Raw genomic sequence first — 17482 nt, forward strand, 5'->3', positions numbered from 1 at the left:
AATAGCTGATCCTGAGGCACTTTAAGAAAATTAATTTCAAGTGCCGAAAGCAGCTGAGGAGTCAGTTTAAACGAAAGTGCTTGAAGCTTACATCAAACAACCGGTGACAGAGCTAAGTACAGTTTACTGCACTGTAAGAGCTGAATGTGAGCACAATTATTTGGTTCTTGTTACTTTATGCTTCCATTCCACTACATTGTGGAGGGGAAGTGAGTGAGGTTACAGGGTTAAAGGGAAAATCCTCCCGCTCTCCACCACTGATTTAGTATGATGACACTTAATGTCCTGGTTCCTCTTGCATTACACAGAAACATCTTTTTAACATGTGTGTGTGTGTGTCCAATTTGGCCTCTAGGAACTCATGTGTGTCTGAAGCGACCAGTGCATGTGTGTGTGTGTGTGTGTGTGTGTGTATGTGTGTGTGTGTGCAGTTGGGACAGTGTCGTGTATCATGGAGTCGCAGTTTAATGGGCCGGTTAATAAAAACCAGGCCAGAGGAGACAGATAAACTGTAGCAGACCACACGCGTAGAGGACAAACTCGCCCAGACACACACACACACACACACACTCTCTCTTCTCGGGCTGCAACTCTGCATTAACATTATCTGCAGAATATGCAGACTAACTGATTGCTCTTCTGGTCTGTAAAAGGTCAGAAAATGGTGACACAAAAGACAAAGAAAAGCTGGAAATCGTCTCATTTAAGAGGCTGGAACCAGGAGGTTTTAATTTGTTTTGTCTTGACAAATAGCTACAAATCAGTGAACAGAACCGATGCAGCAAAAAAATGAAACCAAAAGAAACAAGTTAAGCTTCACTGATTTAAACACAGAAACACATATACTTCATGACTTTTCTGTCCACGCCGATCAATAATTCATCACAAGCAAAGTCATTTAAAGTCAAAGCCCTAATCAGACCCAGAACAGTGTGTGTGTGTGTGTGTGTGAGTGTGTATAAAAGTGTGTGCGAGTGTGTGTTTGTGTGAGGAATGCCAGGAATGTCTATTGTTCAGTTTGGGGAAGAGTGATGGGGGGCAGACTATTGTGTTTCATGGTTCTTGGCACCGCAGACCTCAGTCTTGCCCCTGTCTCCAGAGACCCAGCGGTACAAAAATCTAAACAACGGGATGTGTATGTGTGTGTGTGTGTGTGTGTGTGTGCGTGTGTGTGTGTCTGGGCCCACAGGCCTCCTTCCAACAGTCTGGAACGAGCGTCTACCATCGAGCTAAACAAAACTAAACTAAAAGAGCGAGTCAGCACGGGGAAGATCCGCAGTGCCGGAGGATGAACTCGTCCGGGGAAAACAGATGAAAAAAACCCAAATGTTTCAAATGAACAAGAACAAACAAACTGTGAAAGTGAGCGACGCTCGCGAAGCAGCTCGCCGGTCAAAGCTTCAGGACAGATTACAGACGTGGGGGGAAAACGGTCAAGTGGAACATTTCCGAGGAAGGCAAGAAAGAAGAAGCCTTGATTTTGGTTTTGGTTGGATGCTAAAATCTGAAAATCACCCAGAAGTGATTGGACAGCCGAGCAGGTGATATGTCCAATCAGCTATGAGGTCACTTGACGCCACACACGCTAATACGAGTTCATCTGAGGAACAGAACGTGACAAAACCCATCAGATTTTATTCACACCTAAAGCTCCCCCCGACTCTTCTCTCTTCCACCCACTTTCCCCGATTTCCAGTCTTTCATCTCCTCCTCCTCCTCCTCCTCCTCCTCATCCACCCTTCGGGCAAAAGAAATGTTTGGTTAATGTGTGGCAGGGATGAAAGAGCGAGCTCAGATGAAAGGGCTTCGTCACAAAGTACCTGTTTACCCTGTCAGACCATCAAACATGATATGAGCCTCTCTTGTAATTATCATTTTAATTTCCCGATGTTCGCTCCTCCTGCTGCTGCTGCCACGTAACTCCGGCCTGCCTCTCAGTCTGTGGGACATTTCCTGCTTTGCCGCCCTGTAATCTCACAGCTTTTTTCTTCTGTTTTGATTTGCCGCTGGATTTCAGAGAGATTTCCTTCCAAAGGAGAGATTTACGCTGTTTGTAGAAAGTGACATGAAGAGATCAGCATCGGCAAAAAATAAAACAAACTGGGCTTCTCAGTGTGAATTCTGCTTGGCAAGACTGAACATGAAAGCAGTGATGTATGCATCAAGAGGAATAAAACTGGACTGGTGTGAATTAACTGGGTGATGCAGGGCTCGAAAACTGAAACGGCCTGGATGAACACGACTGGTGCCGCCATATTTGGGACGCAAACCCAACACGTGGGTGTAATTTTCGGCTATTTCTCTTCCCACAGCGCATTGCATAACCGCTTGCAACACTTGACATGCACGGCCACACAGCCAGACAGCTAAAAAGAGAAATTTCTTCATATTTGAAAATGACTAAAGCCAGAGTTTATGGGACAAACAGGCCGAAACTGCGCACAGCTTCTGAATCCACTCTCATGTTCAAGGATATTGCTGTCCGGGCTTGGCGAAATCAGCTGCTTGAAATATCTTTGCTGGGTATTTTAAACATATTCCAAACTGGATGTGGGAAAAGGAAAAGGAAACGTTCTGGGAAATTCATTTATGGATTTTGTTGATGAGATGATTGATACCTCACTAATTCCTCTGTCAACATAAAGCTGGAGCCAGCAGCCGGTTAGCTTAGCTTAGCATAAACACGAGGAAATCGCTGGTCTGCTTCTGTCCAAAACTGACACGTTAACACATAATATCTTGTTTGCTTGAATTGCATAGAAAAAAACAAAGCGTAAAGGCAATAATTTGAAACCTTACGGGGGACTGTGGTGGTCTATTTCTTCTCTCACACCAGAAACTTCCTGCTTGTCTGGCAACTTATTCTCGCTATGAAATCTCCAAGGAAAACATTTCGCCAAACGTCAAACTATTCCTTCAGGAATAAATGTTCTTTTATTCCTCTTTTATTTTGGCTCCACATAGTATAAAGTAACGCCATCAAGCTGAGCCGATGAACATGAGCTGGTTTGTCAACCATTTACCATTCAGAAACACCACAGAGAATAAATGCATGCAGTGATATACGTGCACACCTGCGCCCGAGGAGCTGCTTCCTGTTCCATCAGCAGCTGTAAATAAACTGTTTGGTCTTCGTCCATTTCCCACTGAAGCTGCCTCTTTTCACGCTAACATAAACACAAATTTCACCAACACATTAAATCCAAGGTGGACAGGAAGTGTGTGTGCGTGTGTGCGCATGTGTGTGTGGGGTTGGGGTGGGGGGCAGCTTTGGAAAGAACAGGAAATGATGCGAAAGTTGAAGAATGTCCTCCTGCCTCTTCCATGGCTGCCCACAGAGAGACAACACACACACACACACACACACACACACAGTACAGTTGGCTCTAACAAAAGGTCGGTGAAAACAGGAAGTACTATAGGAGAAACATTTCCGGGTCGAGCCAACAAAACATCCTCCACATTTCTTCCTTTCCAGAAATACACTGGAAAAATCATCATCACCCCAAAAGATGTGAAGAGACAAAAAAAAATGCTCCCGCTGTTTAAGTGGCGGCGACGCGGCTTTGAAAACGAGGGTGGAGGGCTGGAAGGTGGTGGTGGTTCCTGTGGAAAATAACGAGTCACTAAATGCTCAGAATTACAGCTCGATTTCAGCAGACAACAACGTATGCAGGTAGAAAACAAACGCACCTTCTCACAGACTTCAACCATAATTCAGATGTTATGGCGTGCAAATGTGGCTCTAACCCGCCTTAAAGACCATATTTGTGGCGCCTGCTTTACCCATCGCACCACAAAGTCCACTCAGGAACCAGCACTTCTGCAGATTAATGTTATATCAGCACAATGCATAGCAACTGGGAAAACTCCATCTGCAAACAGCTGGCAGGGGGCTCGTGTTGTGCTTTGTGACTGAAAACTCACCAGTGAGTATCACTGATGTCTGAATAATCACTTACAAAGCATTTATCAGGAAAACATGACAAACATTTGGTGGGTCTGAAATGTGAGGATTTGCTGCGTTTTTTTAATCTCTGGGCTGTTGGTCAAACGAACGAGTTATGAGTTTGTTAAGACTTTCCGCGTCGTACGGCCAAAACAATCACACTGCAGTGGAAATAATCTGTAGACGCAGACCTGAATCACAAATAATGCATGAAATCCAAATCAAAACCGTCATAACTGTGTAGTACACAAATATGAAAGTTCTCTTCTTATTATTTTTGTGGCATTTCTGGGTGAGTCTTAAGTCTAAAAGCCTAAACATTCTCCCAATGTCAAGTGAAATTTTAACTAAAAAACCTGTTTTAAATTGACTCTTTTTTTATGTTTTTGTGTTTGAGCAAACTGCATTCTTTAAGATAACGGGATGCCTTAATTAGGAGAGAAATAAAACACTGGTTAACAGCAGTGTGGGCCCTTTTCACCATCAGTTGGCCTGTTAAAATGTCTGTAAAGCATCACTCCTGAAATAAAACTAAAACACTGTTTTCTCATCCCTCCACCGAACTGTTGGGCAGGCCAGTAAATTCCTTTGGTTTGCCAGATTTAGCCTGTGGGCCTGCTCTTCTTTCAGCAGGACGGGACAACACAGCGAGTCTGAATTGAATATATTTTATTTAAAGAACGAACAATGGTGTGAAGGACGGAGGGGAAAAGCTCAAACAATCGCTGCTGAACAGAAAGAGTTCATGTCCGTGCGGCAAGAATTAAATTACGAAAAGTTTTCAACATCCTTTTACGAGTCTCAGAAACACGAGAATCAAATGTTTTTCATTTCCGCTGTTACCCAACTCCGTATTATCGATGAAACCTGACAGATACAATACACCGGTTTATTAATCCAAAACAAGCCTTCAAAGCTTCCCGTCCAGACTTTAATAGAAAAGTTGCACAAAAGCACCATTTTCCAACTCTTTGCTAAAGTTGAGCAAATCATCATCTCTCCTCGCCAACTCCACATTCCCTTCCTCTGCATTCACATCATATAATTACATCCACTATGGACATTTTCCTTGCCTGCCCCCTGAGTGAAAAAGCCCATTTATTCACAAAATGCTCCGACATTAAAATACTGTACAGGGGGAACCCCAGCGTGTAATTTCCTGATGTTTCTGAGACAAGCGTATTGGGTTTAAGGAACCCATGTAGCTGCTCTCCGCCTCGCGTCAGGTTAAGAGAGTTTTAATTGAGCTTAGAATAACAGAAGAGGCACACACACACACGAGTTTCTCACACTCACTAAAATACATGCAGACACATGTGCACGCACATATGGAAACACACATGATGGGAGCCCTGACGGTTTGGCAGAAAACTGCTTGGCTGGCAGCCATCTTGGAAGAGCAGGTAGGAGAAAGAGGGGGGCGACTCGAGACGACACTTCAAAACTTTGTGCCATGTTCAAGTTTCTGCTTTTTCTGAGGAGAAACGCTCTTTCTCCCAAAACACATTCTTACACGCTCGTCACACGCTGACGTTTAACCCAATGGGGTTATTTCTTCACGCCTAACACTGGCCCACTGAGTCAGAAAAAGAAATGTCCATCAATTCACACGTCATCTCTGTAGCAACAGTCCCCTCGTGTCGTTAAAAGAGGTGCTAACGAGTTCTGGCTTTTGACTAAGGGCCCGTTTCCACTGTTAAAACTATACAAGAAGATCCAAGTGTGCAAATGTGAGTATTTCATCATCCCAGAGCTGGCAGTGTGTGTGTGTGTGTGTGTGTGTGTGTGTGTGTGTGTGTGTAGCCTGGCCACAGACTCCTGCGGTGCCGTTCAGAGGGTTCCTTGTTTCTACAGTAATGAGGAAAACCCGACGGGCGAAGGCCGTGACGTGATTGGCAGAGAGTCGAGGTCAAAGAGTCACAGGGTCCCGCCCCAATATTAAAGCAGAGACTGGCTATTAGCGTCAGTAACCTGCCGATCAAAACGAGTGGAAAACGCGCGCGGGTTACACGCTCAAATCACATAAAAAAGTCCATTCACGCAAACTCACCAGCAGATTACATCTAATTATGATGCTGAGGGGCTTATTCTTGGAGGCGCCAGGCTGAGAAACCTTTCAAACCTCTAGAGCCTTTAAAAATCAGCAGGACTAAATGCCCGAGGTTAACTTCACAGGTTTAAATCTGCAATTGTACTAACTGATCGGTCCGTATTTAAAAGCAAAAACGCCAAATGAAGTAATTACGGCTTCTTCTCAAATGTAAATGTTTTGCTCTTCTTCTATGATAGCAAACTGAATATTTTCAGGTTTTAGACTGCTGGTCGGAACAAAACGAACCAACTGAACAATCTGTGTGTTAATCAAGAGGTAGAATCAGTTTGTTGATGGTGACATTGTTGAGTTAATTACATTTACTATAATCATTTTGTGTTCAGAAGGGACACTTTGTAATGTGCCTTTTTTTGGGGGGGGGACGCTTGAAAATAACAAAATCACCAGAGAGGAACGACTGCTGCTGTTACATGTGCAGCACATATGGACACACACACACATGCACACACACACACACACACACAGTGTTGGGAAATCCCCTACCAGTCAGACACGCAGCACATACCAGACACTGACACACACACAGTGGGTTCCAACGGGTGGCACACTCATAACCAGCAGCATTCCCAAAGACACGTACGTCCGTCCACTGGTCCAGTCCGTCTGAGTCTGTGCGAACATGCAGTGATTCTGGATGTGTGTGCATGGGGGGGGGTTCTGCAGAAACCGGAGCAGAAACCTCAGCAATGTTCGGCCTGCTGGACGACTGATCCGGTTTCAAAGCCAGAACACGACGCGTTGCTGCCAAACAGCTGCCTGAAGCTCTCCGGAAAGACAAAGTAACAGTTCAAACACCAGTGAAATCGTCCACGCTGGTTTTAAGTCCGAGTCCAGGAGAGATTTAGGAGGAGAGTCAACCTCAGGGGTGGTGGAAAAATTGAGGACAGCTGAGAAGACGCATGGAAAAAGTTTGGTTTGTCATTTAAAATTTACAGCAAACTTTATAAACGTGCGCTGCATTTCCGCCTGCATCCACTGAGTGGCACCAACACAAGGTAAATAAGGTTTGTTTTGATAAGGATCAACAAATATTTATAATACAAGTTGAAGTAAAGGAAAGTCCAGCAGAAAAGGAAAAGAAATAAACAAGAAAATGTGAAAGCGTTCTTCAGGTCTGTGAAAACAGAGAGGCGAGAGTAAAAGAAACATCTGTGTGATGAGAAAGTGCTAAACTGAAAACATTTCCTTGAGATTAGCAGCAGAATTTAAACTTGATCCAACATGGCGTTAGAGCTGACCTCAGATCTGCAGGGCAGTTTCACCCAGCACTCTTAAGACACCAGCTTTACTTAAGTTCACACAGTGGAAATATTACTGCCATTAGTTCTGCTTTCTGAGCCAAAATACCAGCGCTGAGCTGGGAGGAGAACAGTGGGAACCAGAATCAAGAAAACACTCCTGTACCAGCAAGTGTCAGGGGGCGGCACATAGGCACTAAAACTGCTCATATTAACAACCGACCTGACTCAAGGTATGGATGTGCGCCTCGACGAGTTCTCAACATAAATCTTTTCCGCGAATCATAATCTGAATGTTGTTATTTAAAACGTAAGCCAGTAAGATCGCACTGCTGTTAGCTGCGATCGCTAACCCAGCAAGCTAATTTTCTGGCTAAACACGAGCCCACAGTGAAGAGAATAAGACTCTGACTGGCTGAAAAATACTGGAATTTTCCTTTAATTCCCTTAAGAAGTCTGCACAGGAAAACCGAATGATGATTTAGCACACACAATCCCGGACACCCGCTCCTCCCCTGCTCATCGGTCAGCTTTCCTTCTGACACCCTGGAGGTCAAAGGTCACTTCCTGTGCAACATTCTCTATCTGTGCAGCACCGCCTTGATGTGCGATGTCTGGAAGACAACTTCAGCGTAGGGAAGAAGAAGAAGAAGAAGAAGCAGAAGAAAAACGACAGGCGCTGACACACATCCGCTTTTGGAAGACAAATACTCACATTTTTACTTTGAAGTCGTGAAAGTATTTGTGTGGGAAAACACGTGTGCGTGCAGATACGTGATGGCGTGTCCGAGTGCGTCTGCGTGTGTCGCATGTTTACCTCCTGACTGTGAGCTTCAGTATCCTGTACGATCCCTTGATGAGGATGAGCGCTTCCTGCCTGCTGCCGTACAGGGCGGATCCGTTTATGTTGATGAGCTCGTCGCCGACCTTCAGCTTGTCGCACAGGGCGGCCTTCCCTCCGTCCTCGATCTGGGGGGGGGGGGGACAAAGACACCGATTGGTGTGAGATAAAACAGACAAGCTGGAAGGCGAACAGAAGCACATTCAGATTAAGAAAAAGAGAGAAGACGGAGGAATAAAAAAAGTCACTGAAGAACCCTTCGAAGCTGCCAAGACGACTCTTTTAAAAGCCGTTTTTGGGAGACATTTTTGTGAAGCCGTCTCTGTCCTTATGGCAACGGCGCCCTGAGGAGCATCTCCAAAACAGTCCGAAACACACATCCCACAGAAACCCATCACATTCCTCTGTCTGGGTGTGTGTGTGTGTGTGTGTGTGTGTGTGTTAGCCGCAGTGCAGGCTGAGGGTCACACAGTGGTGAAGCCTGTGTTGTTAATGCATTGCTGGGATGTTTCAGTGCATCTCTTCTTTTTTTTTTTTCCGGCAGCAGAGGGACGAGACATTGACGAGTGTGTGGCACAGTGTGGTGTGAGGGTTGAGTTCAGCCATAAATCACATCAACAGACACGAAAGGATGAAAGTGGGACACACAGACGGGAACACACACATACTCACACAGATGAACGAGGCAACTGACCGACTCACTGACTGGACCAAACGCAGGAACAGACGTGGGCCAACAGCGACCGCACAAAATTGGTTACAGGATATCTTGGAATACATCACTTTCCAGTTTATTCAAACGTATTAAAACTATATTACTAACTATAGCATAGTATTGATTGATATTGTCTTTATATATTCTGATGAGAAAAGTGTTGTATTTTCCTGGTTTTGAAGGCTGCACTGCATGAAAGGGATGTAATGTTTATTCAGCTGTATTTATTTTGAAATAAATTTGGCAAAATGCACAAAACATACCCTTAATGCTGATTTGCAGTGAGAACATGAAACATATCCATGCAAAATATCCATGACCAGCAAGACGTTATGCAGGCTTAACCCTGTGCTGTTTGGTAGGCATCTAACTGGAGCAGCAAAAACTTACTGGAGTACCTTGGATTAAAATTGTCTCTTTTTGGAATGGGGTTTGGTGCGATTATGAAGTCTATGCAACATTTAATTTACCTTCAGGAGAAGCTTGGATGAAAAGATTACTGTGGCTTTTCCAGAAGCTTTCTCCCTGTGTCAGAGTCAGAGCCTCTCTTTTCTCCCGCTCTCTCAGGCATCACTGGGCAGGTCAGAATTTGTTTCCCATTCAGATATCAAAGCCAGGTGAATTCCACCTTCGGCCCATATAGAAGCTGTTTAAGGATGCTTCAGGGTCAAATATACAGGAACAAATTCCTGATTATGCAGTGTGAAAATGGAGAGCAGACAGTCTCCCTCCCTCCATCATTCATTTACTCACTCATTCTCCTGCAGAAATCAAAGGAGTGCATGACATGGAAACACCGGTCCGATTTTACGGTATAGGATTTTGCAGACACGCAGCGGGGAGCTTTGCCTTGCGAGCCAAATTAAACATAAATCGAGAGCTTTCACGTATCCACTCATGCCTTCTGCAGTGTTCTCTTGGGCCCAATGCTGTCACGAATTCTGGCTTCAAAGGTTGATATCTGAAAATTTGATCCCGCTATAATCCCCCTCCAAAACACGGAAAAAACCCCGGAGCGGCAACCACATTTGAACTGGCCAGCTTTGGCACAACTTTTGGTTTTCAAGTCGTGTGATGCCTGCTTTTGCAGAAAACCCAAACACTTTCATACTTGGCTTCTCTTGACATTTTAGACCAGTTTAGGTGGGCTTAAAACCAGTTGTGTTGTGCAGCGGATCTGGACCCTCTGACTCCCATATGAATGAATGGAGAAGAGAATTTGCTCATGGGGGGGGGGACAACAAAAGCTCCTGAACATCACATTGAATTGTGCTGTTTCTCAGCTTCCTCCTACAATGAATAAAGGGACTGTTGGTTATTTGCTGTGAAAATGAAGCATTTTTTTTCCACACACATTCCACAGAGAACGCACACACACACACACACACACATAGACATAGCGAGCCCCCCGGCATGAGCTGAATGCATTTGACACGGTGTTTATGTTCATTTGTGTCTAATGAGTTTTTCATTATGAAAACAAACCAGAGGCAAAAATTGCTTCAGTGATGGAACGTTTAACACGGCTTACACTGTTCACACACACACACACACAGTGTATCGTCGATCAGTGCACCGTTTAGCTCAAAAAGCATCTGTCGTTTTCCCATGGATAAGAGTGGGAAGGAGGGGAGGAAGAGGAGGAGAGAAAGGGAAGGGAAAAAGAGGTGAAGATGAAGCGAGGAAAGAGGAGGAAACAAAGGAAGGGGGGACACACAAATTTAAGAAGAAAAGGGAGGGTGATGAAGGGAGGGGAGGTGATGATGACAATAAAGGGAGATAAGGAATAAAGAGGAGGACAGGAAGGAGGAAAAAAAAGAGGTGAAAATGAAGGGTGTAAGGAAAGAAGATGAGTACAAAAGAAGGGCAGAGTGGAAGAAAAAGATGGGATGAAGGCAGAAAGAACAGAGGAATACGGGAGGAAGGTGATGAGGAAAAAGACGAGCCAATCGTCGTGTGTTAAGTCACGCTGTGCAGTTTTTAGAAGCGAGCAAAATTATTGTGCAAGAAAACCAGAGCAGCTCAAGAGATAAACTCTGAACAAGAGGAGGAAAACAACCCTGTGTGTGTGTGTGTGTGTGTGTGAGTGTGTGTGTGTGTGTGTGTGTGTGTGCCATGCTGCTGTGGGATGTCCAGACAGGGTGAAGTCAGCCAAGCACTGTGGAGAAGGAGAAGAAAGCCTCCTCTGTGTGCTGCAACACACACAATCACACACACACACACACACACACACACAGGTCAGACACACCCTTTTATTTTTAGATTCGAGGAGTGACTTCATTGGCTCGGGTGTGTGTGTGTGTGTGTGTTCAGTGGCACGCTGCCAGTCATTGTGCCCTCAAACAAATAAATAAATAAATAAAAACCGGGAATCCCCGTGCTGGTCACAGGTTGTCATCACTCAGCCATCACCTGACACACACACACACACACACACACACACACACACACACACACACACACACACACACACACCAAGCTGCAGTGAACAACAGCTTCTTTCAAAAGCTCAAACGATCAACTCCGTCCTGAAGATCATAAACAAAACTTTCCTGCAGCAGAGTGTGTATTTGTGCACAGATGATTAACACTGCAAATATCTGCACTTCAGTATTAAACAGCAGGAGATTCGTTTTAGTACACATCTGTGTGTGTGTGTGTGTGTGTGTGAGTGTGTGTGTGTGTCTGTCTACCATTGCAAGGCGGAGTCCAAACATGTGCATCTAAGACCTCACATTAGTGAAAGACGGAGAGAGAGAAAATTAGTAGCTCTTTGGATAACACAGCTGTAAGAAGGTCTGGAAGCAAACCATATGTATACAGCACACACACACACACACACACAAGGAATGATGCTCAAAACCTCAGGCAGCAAGTTGGGGAAAAGTTGTGTCATTTCTGTGACTGTGAAGACGCACAACACAGTTTAAATCTGCATTAACACACATGCACCATTCGTACGACACACACAAATACACAAAGTCTGGCAAGAAGCAAAGCAGAGGAAACTGTTTTGTTTACACGAAGACATCCAGAGGATGAAAGAGGATCTGCGCAGGCCTCGGAAAAGTATGTACACTCACAGATTGGAATTAATGTGTCATAGGCCTGCAAGAGACGAGCTTAAAGAACACGACACACGCACACACACACACACCATCGCTTTGTTCCTCACATATTTACAACATCTTTAAAAAGTACTTCTTCAGTCTGTAGAGATCAACAGCTGACACGATAAACAAACACGTGTGGAGTAAATATTGATTATCAAAGAAGCGTCTTGTCCAATCTGAGGTGGACGAACTCATCTTTCGCTTGTCGTTAAATGTTCTCCTCACGCCGCGTTGCTTCCTGTTTGAGCCTTTTAGATAATCTCAGTGTATACTTTTAGGTCCCATGACTCACAGTCTGAACGGAGCCATCGACCTGACAGGTCCCCACACGCTCCCGTGCCCTGTGGGGACCCTCTCGGCTCTGCGTGCCCCCCCACCCACAGGACAAAGACCCTCAGGGGGAGGGAGGTGGAGGAGCTCCCAAGACCCCCTGCTGCACACCAGCTTCATGCTCCTGCTAATGTCTGCAAACATCATGTCCCAACTGAGAATTAAATTCAGAAACGGCGGTTTGAGACGCGGAAATATGGCCGGAGCCCCGGGAGTCAGAGGCTGGCGCTGCCGGGTTCTTTTTGCGGAGCCCAGTGTCTACCACATTTCCTGTTTTGATAGCGTTTTAAGTCACCTTAATTTCTACTGTTGGTAGGGAACTGCTCATAACAAGTCTGAGTCACACAAGGCCTGCGAACGCCAGACTCACAGCATAAACCCAAACTCGTGTGCAGGGAGAGAAAAGACACCACCAAGCACCTGGATCAGGGATCTGATCCGAACCAGGGCTAAAAGACGTTTAAAAGTCATCCAATCTAAGACAGGAGGGTGGCTAATTAAAGTAACACCTTGCACTTCGAGTTAATCTCCTGCCTCACCTGAAGCCTGGTCCTGGTCTTTGAGACTTTATCAGGTGTATATAGAAAACACTGACGAAGACGAACTGTGGATTCAGCTGCAAACTCGGACAGAGAAAGTGACGGACAAATGAGTCAGGGGTCATCATATTGTATACCATACTTAAAGAAGACGGCGGTTGACCCAAATATCACATAATAAAATCCATTTAGTAGCAACATTAATTTCTAATGTCCTTTATTTAGTTTGGTCATTTTTGAAGAAATTATTGCAAAAAATATTCCCAAATCCCAGCTTCTCAATTAATCTTTGAATTCGGGGCTCTTCGTCCGGTTTGATTATGTCATTATGGAAACAGCGATGAGTATTTACGCTCTTGACTTTTTATAGACCAAATGATTAATCAAGCAATCAACAGAATAACTGACAGGCTAACAGCATCCAGTGTTTCACAAGACAGGGTGACAACTAGAGAAAAGCGAGGACAAAAACACCACATTTACGGCAGAATTGTTTTTCTTTGTCTCTTTAATCGTCTCACGATGCCTTTCATCTTTTTCTCGAGGACTTTTTCTTGCAGTTATGACTTTTTTGAAGCCAACAGCTGTTTCTACCATGTTTATATTCAGGTAAAGAAAGTCACTTTTTAATCTCCAAATTCTTCCACACTGTGAGCTGCTGTTCTCCATCTGGGAGATGCACATGCACACACACACGACAAGTAAGCTCTCCTGAAAGCTCCAGGGAACGCACACACCCACACACACACACACACACACACACACCCTCCGTCAACCTCTGCCCTCCAGTCTGAGCCTTGTGAGCTTCTCCTCCCTTCCTCACACCCACGCTCACACAAGGCCTTCTTTATCAGGATGGGAGGAGGGGAACGGCAGGGATGGAAAAAGACGAAAGCTCCCACGCTCACACCAAAAGCACCAGCAGCGAGATGTGTGAGTGTGTGTGTTTGCATGTATACTGCCGTCGTCCAGCTCCACTGATCCATGATGTTGCAACTGGGCTGTGCTGTCCTCAAACAGCCTTTCCATGGTATCATTAAAGGGAAACAACAAAAACAATGATGCCCCAGAAGGTGAAGCTCTTTCTGGGTGAAGCTGCAGCCTCGTGGCCCCCTTAGAAAGGTGGACATCCTGCGGTCACTGAGGACAGTGCCATCAGCAGGAAGCAGTAAAAATAAAGAAGAGGACAAGGGAAGGGAAGGGAAAGGATCACATATCCACCGACATGTTGAATTTCGAACAGGAAATGGCAGAAACATCTCGTGGTTCGGCCACATGGACCAACACCAACATGTGAATACACACTCGCTCTCGCTCTCTCTCAGGTTAACAGTGTGTGTTTTGTTTCAGCTCCTCCATGTTTTTACATCCCCCACTGATCTGTTTGCCTCTCGTGGCTTCATCTCACACACACACACACACACACTGAGATGGTGCTGTGGTCTCCTGACGTTCTTCCTTTAGTCAAACTGCTTTCCATCAATTATTAATAACTAATAAAGGTGAATAACTACATTTCTGGTCAGAAGTGAGGCTCTGTTGTGCTAATTTCTGTGAGAACTGCTTTATAAATTCACAATAAGAAAAACAAAACAAAACAAAACAATTTGTCTATCAAGTTTAGTGGCCTCCTGTTTTGCCAAACAGGAAACGATAAAACAGCACTGAAACCAGTCTGGACGGTTACATAATGGACGTCGTTTAAATCTTTGGTCTTAAACTGGTTAAACTCAGCTCACATCTGGAAAGTACATAATGAGGAACAATACTTGTCTTAGTAAAGACAATTCAAGCATCCCTCCAAACACATGCAAGCCTACACATCTGAGCACTCGGCCGACTCTGCGTTTTCTCCTGTTTGTTTTTAGTACCGAATATTTTCAGCGATTATTCAAAACGTGCTGCAGCCACTTTGTGGTGGGTCTCCTCGCTCGTATATTTTCATTAGCCGCACTCCCAGGAAGAGACTAAATATTTTAAATCCAAATTAAAAGGTCTCCTCCTCCTCTTCGTCTTATTCTTCTTGCTTGAAGAGGAGCCGAGGGACGTAGCGTCAATCGTTTTGGCTCGAACACGCAGTCCTGCAAGCCAGGCGCCGCGAACATTCAGGACGACAAACCCAAGTGGCAAATTGTTTGGAATAAACAGCCTAAAAAGCAACCGCAAAAGCAGTAAACTTGTCTTCAATTCCTGTCTTAAAAGGGTAAATTGTGGAAGAAAAGGCAAACAAAGAAAACAAGATTTGGTGCTCAGTATCATTTATAAGTAGCCAGCATAACCAGAGTCTGCCGGCAAAGGTTAAAAGACAGGAAACAGAAAACAGACGTCACTGTGCCGCCCACAGTGTTTGACTGACAGGTGATCTTTGGGAAATCCAGTGCAGAATCCCGGCTGCTTTACACCAAAGATGTTCTTACCACCATAAGCTCCACTTAATACCATCAAAATCTTCCTTAATCTGTGAAAACAAGCCTCTCATTACAGACTCGGCTGTCGGCCACATCAAAGCTCTGCTACCCAGAATCCTTAGCGGTGGAGCACAGCAGCGCCGGCACTCAAGAAACGCCAGCCTGTTGAACTTTGCCCCCCCAGCCGTCACCCAGGTCAATACGTCATAAAACACACACTCCAACTCCCATAATCCACCGCAGCAAACCCCCAACACCCGCACACTCATAACCAGGTCTCTCTAATCACACATAAGCCTAGTGACACTTAACCTCACTCACACACACACAGACACACACTCACACAAAGGAAACAATACACACTTTCTGGCTCTCGGGGTTGACGTGGAGATGACAGAAATACACAAATGAAAACAGTTCAGTTCCGAGAGGTTTAACGAGGACACTTTGAATGAGGACTGCTTGCTTTGACATGTCATAATCGCCACATCACAAGAGGCAGAGCTGGCATGACCCCAAACCAGGGTGAAAAACACCTGAACCTTCCTTTAAAAGTAAAGTACAGCTGAGAGTGTATCACCGTATTCATTTTAGGTCGTATAGTTCCTCATACTCTGACGCTTTAGTTCATCTTTCATCCTGTGTGACAGTTGTAATACACACACACACACACATACATACACACACACACACACACACACACACACCCCTGACTGAGTGTTTCTGGTGGAGTATGGAAGCCATTAGATCCGGCAACCAGCACTGACAATAGCAAAGGTTAAAAGGTGAGAGGCCTGGTGGGACCTGAGATGGACTGGATTGATCCATCAATGTCATACATGTGTGTGTGTTTATCTCACACACACACACACACACTTAAATGGGGTGAAACATTAACTTCTTAATGTGCACTAAATGACCTTGCCCTCTCAACTAAAATCCCCCAGGTCTTCCTCGGTCTCTGCTTGTGTGTTTACGAGGGACACAGAAAGAGCTTGTTGTGTGTAGTTTTATTCTCTCAGTTTTGTTTATTCCTATCTGGGCTTAAAGGTTTTTTTTATGAGAGTCATAAGTTATCACATTGGAAAAGTTGAGGCTAAATATGAAATATTATTAGCAACATTTAGATGAAAAGGAAGACGCTCAGTCCCTGGAGGCAAAGGCTCACTTTCAGGGATGAAAATGTTAAATTCAGCCTTTTTAAAATGGTGGTTTGCTGTTTTCAACATCCTGAAGACCCGCAGGTCAGCTGAGTTTCAAAGTCTCAATAAATAATATAAATAATAAGGAGTGTTTTTTAGAAGAGGAAAACTTTAAAGCAGCAGGACAGAATAAAGTTACTGAGAGCCAAATTGTTTGTACCTCATCAACCGCCGGCTGAAAATCTGCTTAAAAATATGCAATTTAATGTGCGTTTCCGTCCATTATGAGATAAATGGCTGGTGGAGCGAATTCTGTGCTATTAAATCACTGCAGAAGAAGCAGGCACAAAGAGATGACCAACAACAACAACAACAAAGAAAAACTGAAGAGGTTGTTCTTACATTTTGGATTCGATTTAGAGGAAACACGAGAAGGACAAACCCAAAAGGCAGCCAAAAGAGGCAGGAGAGCGTCAGTCTGGCAGCTGTGTCCAGATATCTGAAACCTTTTACTCTTCCCCCACCTCTTCTGTCTTTTGATCTGTACTCTCTCTCCGTCCATCTCTTATCCAACTATCAGCACACAGCGAAAAGAGCTGAGGACAAACCCCTCCTAACCCTGCTTCCATTTTCATCCAACTGTCCCGTCACTTTTCGTTTTCCCCACATCCTCTCTTTTCTCTTCAGTCCCGTTTCTGTCCTCCTCACTCCACCATCTTCCTCCCTCCCTCTGTCTGTCCCACTTCACTTCCCCCTACATCCATCATTATCACACCCTGTGACCGTTTCTCATTCATCTTTATCCAATCTGTGAACATGATGCATCTGAACTTTTAGGCAGTACATTTCTCCCACTGTAGTGTGCTGACTAAAGTGAGGGTTGGCCGTCCTGTCGCTAAGAGGTACTACAGGCTTCGGCACAGTTTTTGCACACGACGACGGTGGCAAAAACTCTGCTTCAGTTCACAGAAATCAAGCAGTGCTTATGAGCGCATCTTTAATCGGCTTCCAAAAACCCCAAATCCAATTGAAATGACTTTAACCAAAGAAATTCCCAGCAAACAAGAATGCAACACACCCAGTGTCCTCCTCCT

At 44.7% G+C, this 17482-nt stretch overlaps 1 protein-coding gene across 3 annotated transcripts in view; it reads right to left on the reverse strand.

Moving 5' to 3' along the window:
- The window catches only part of shroom4 (shroom family member 4), a 50364-nt gene that overhangs the window by 22903 nt on the left and 9979 nt on the right, over positions 1-17482 (reverse strand). For all 3 annotated transcript variants that reach the window (XM_046381143.1, XM_046381144.1, XM_046381142.1), the window contains exon 2: positions 8118-8269. In XM_046381143.1, coding sequence (XP_046237099.1) covers positions 8118-8269 — 152 coding nt within the window. The remainder of the gene's footprint in view (positions 1-8117; positions 8270-17482) is intronic.

The sequence above is a fragment of the Scatophagus argus genome, chromosome 23 (assembly GCF_020382885.2).
Source record: "Scatophagus argus isolate fScaArg1 chromosome 23, fScaArg1.pri, whole genome shotgun sequence".
Lineage (NCBI taxonomy): Eukaryota > Metazoa > Chordata > Actinopteri > Scatophagidae > Scatophagus > Scatophagus argus.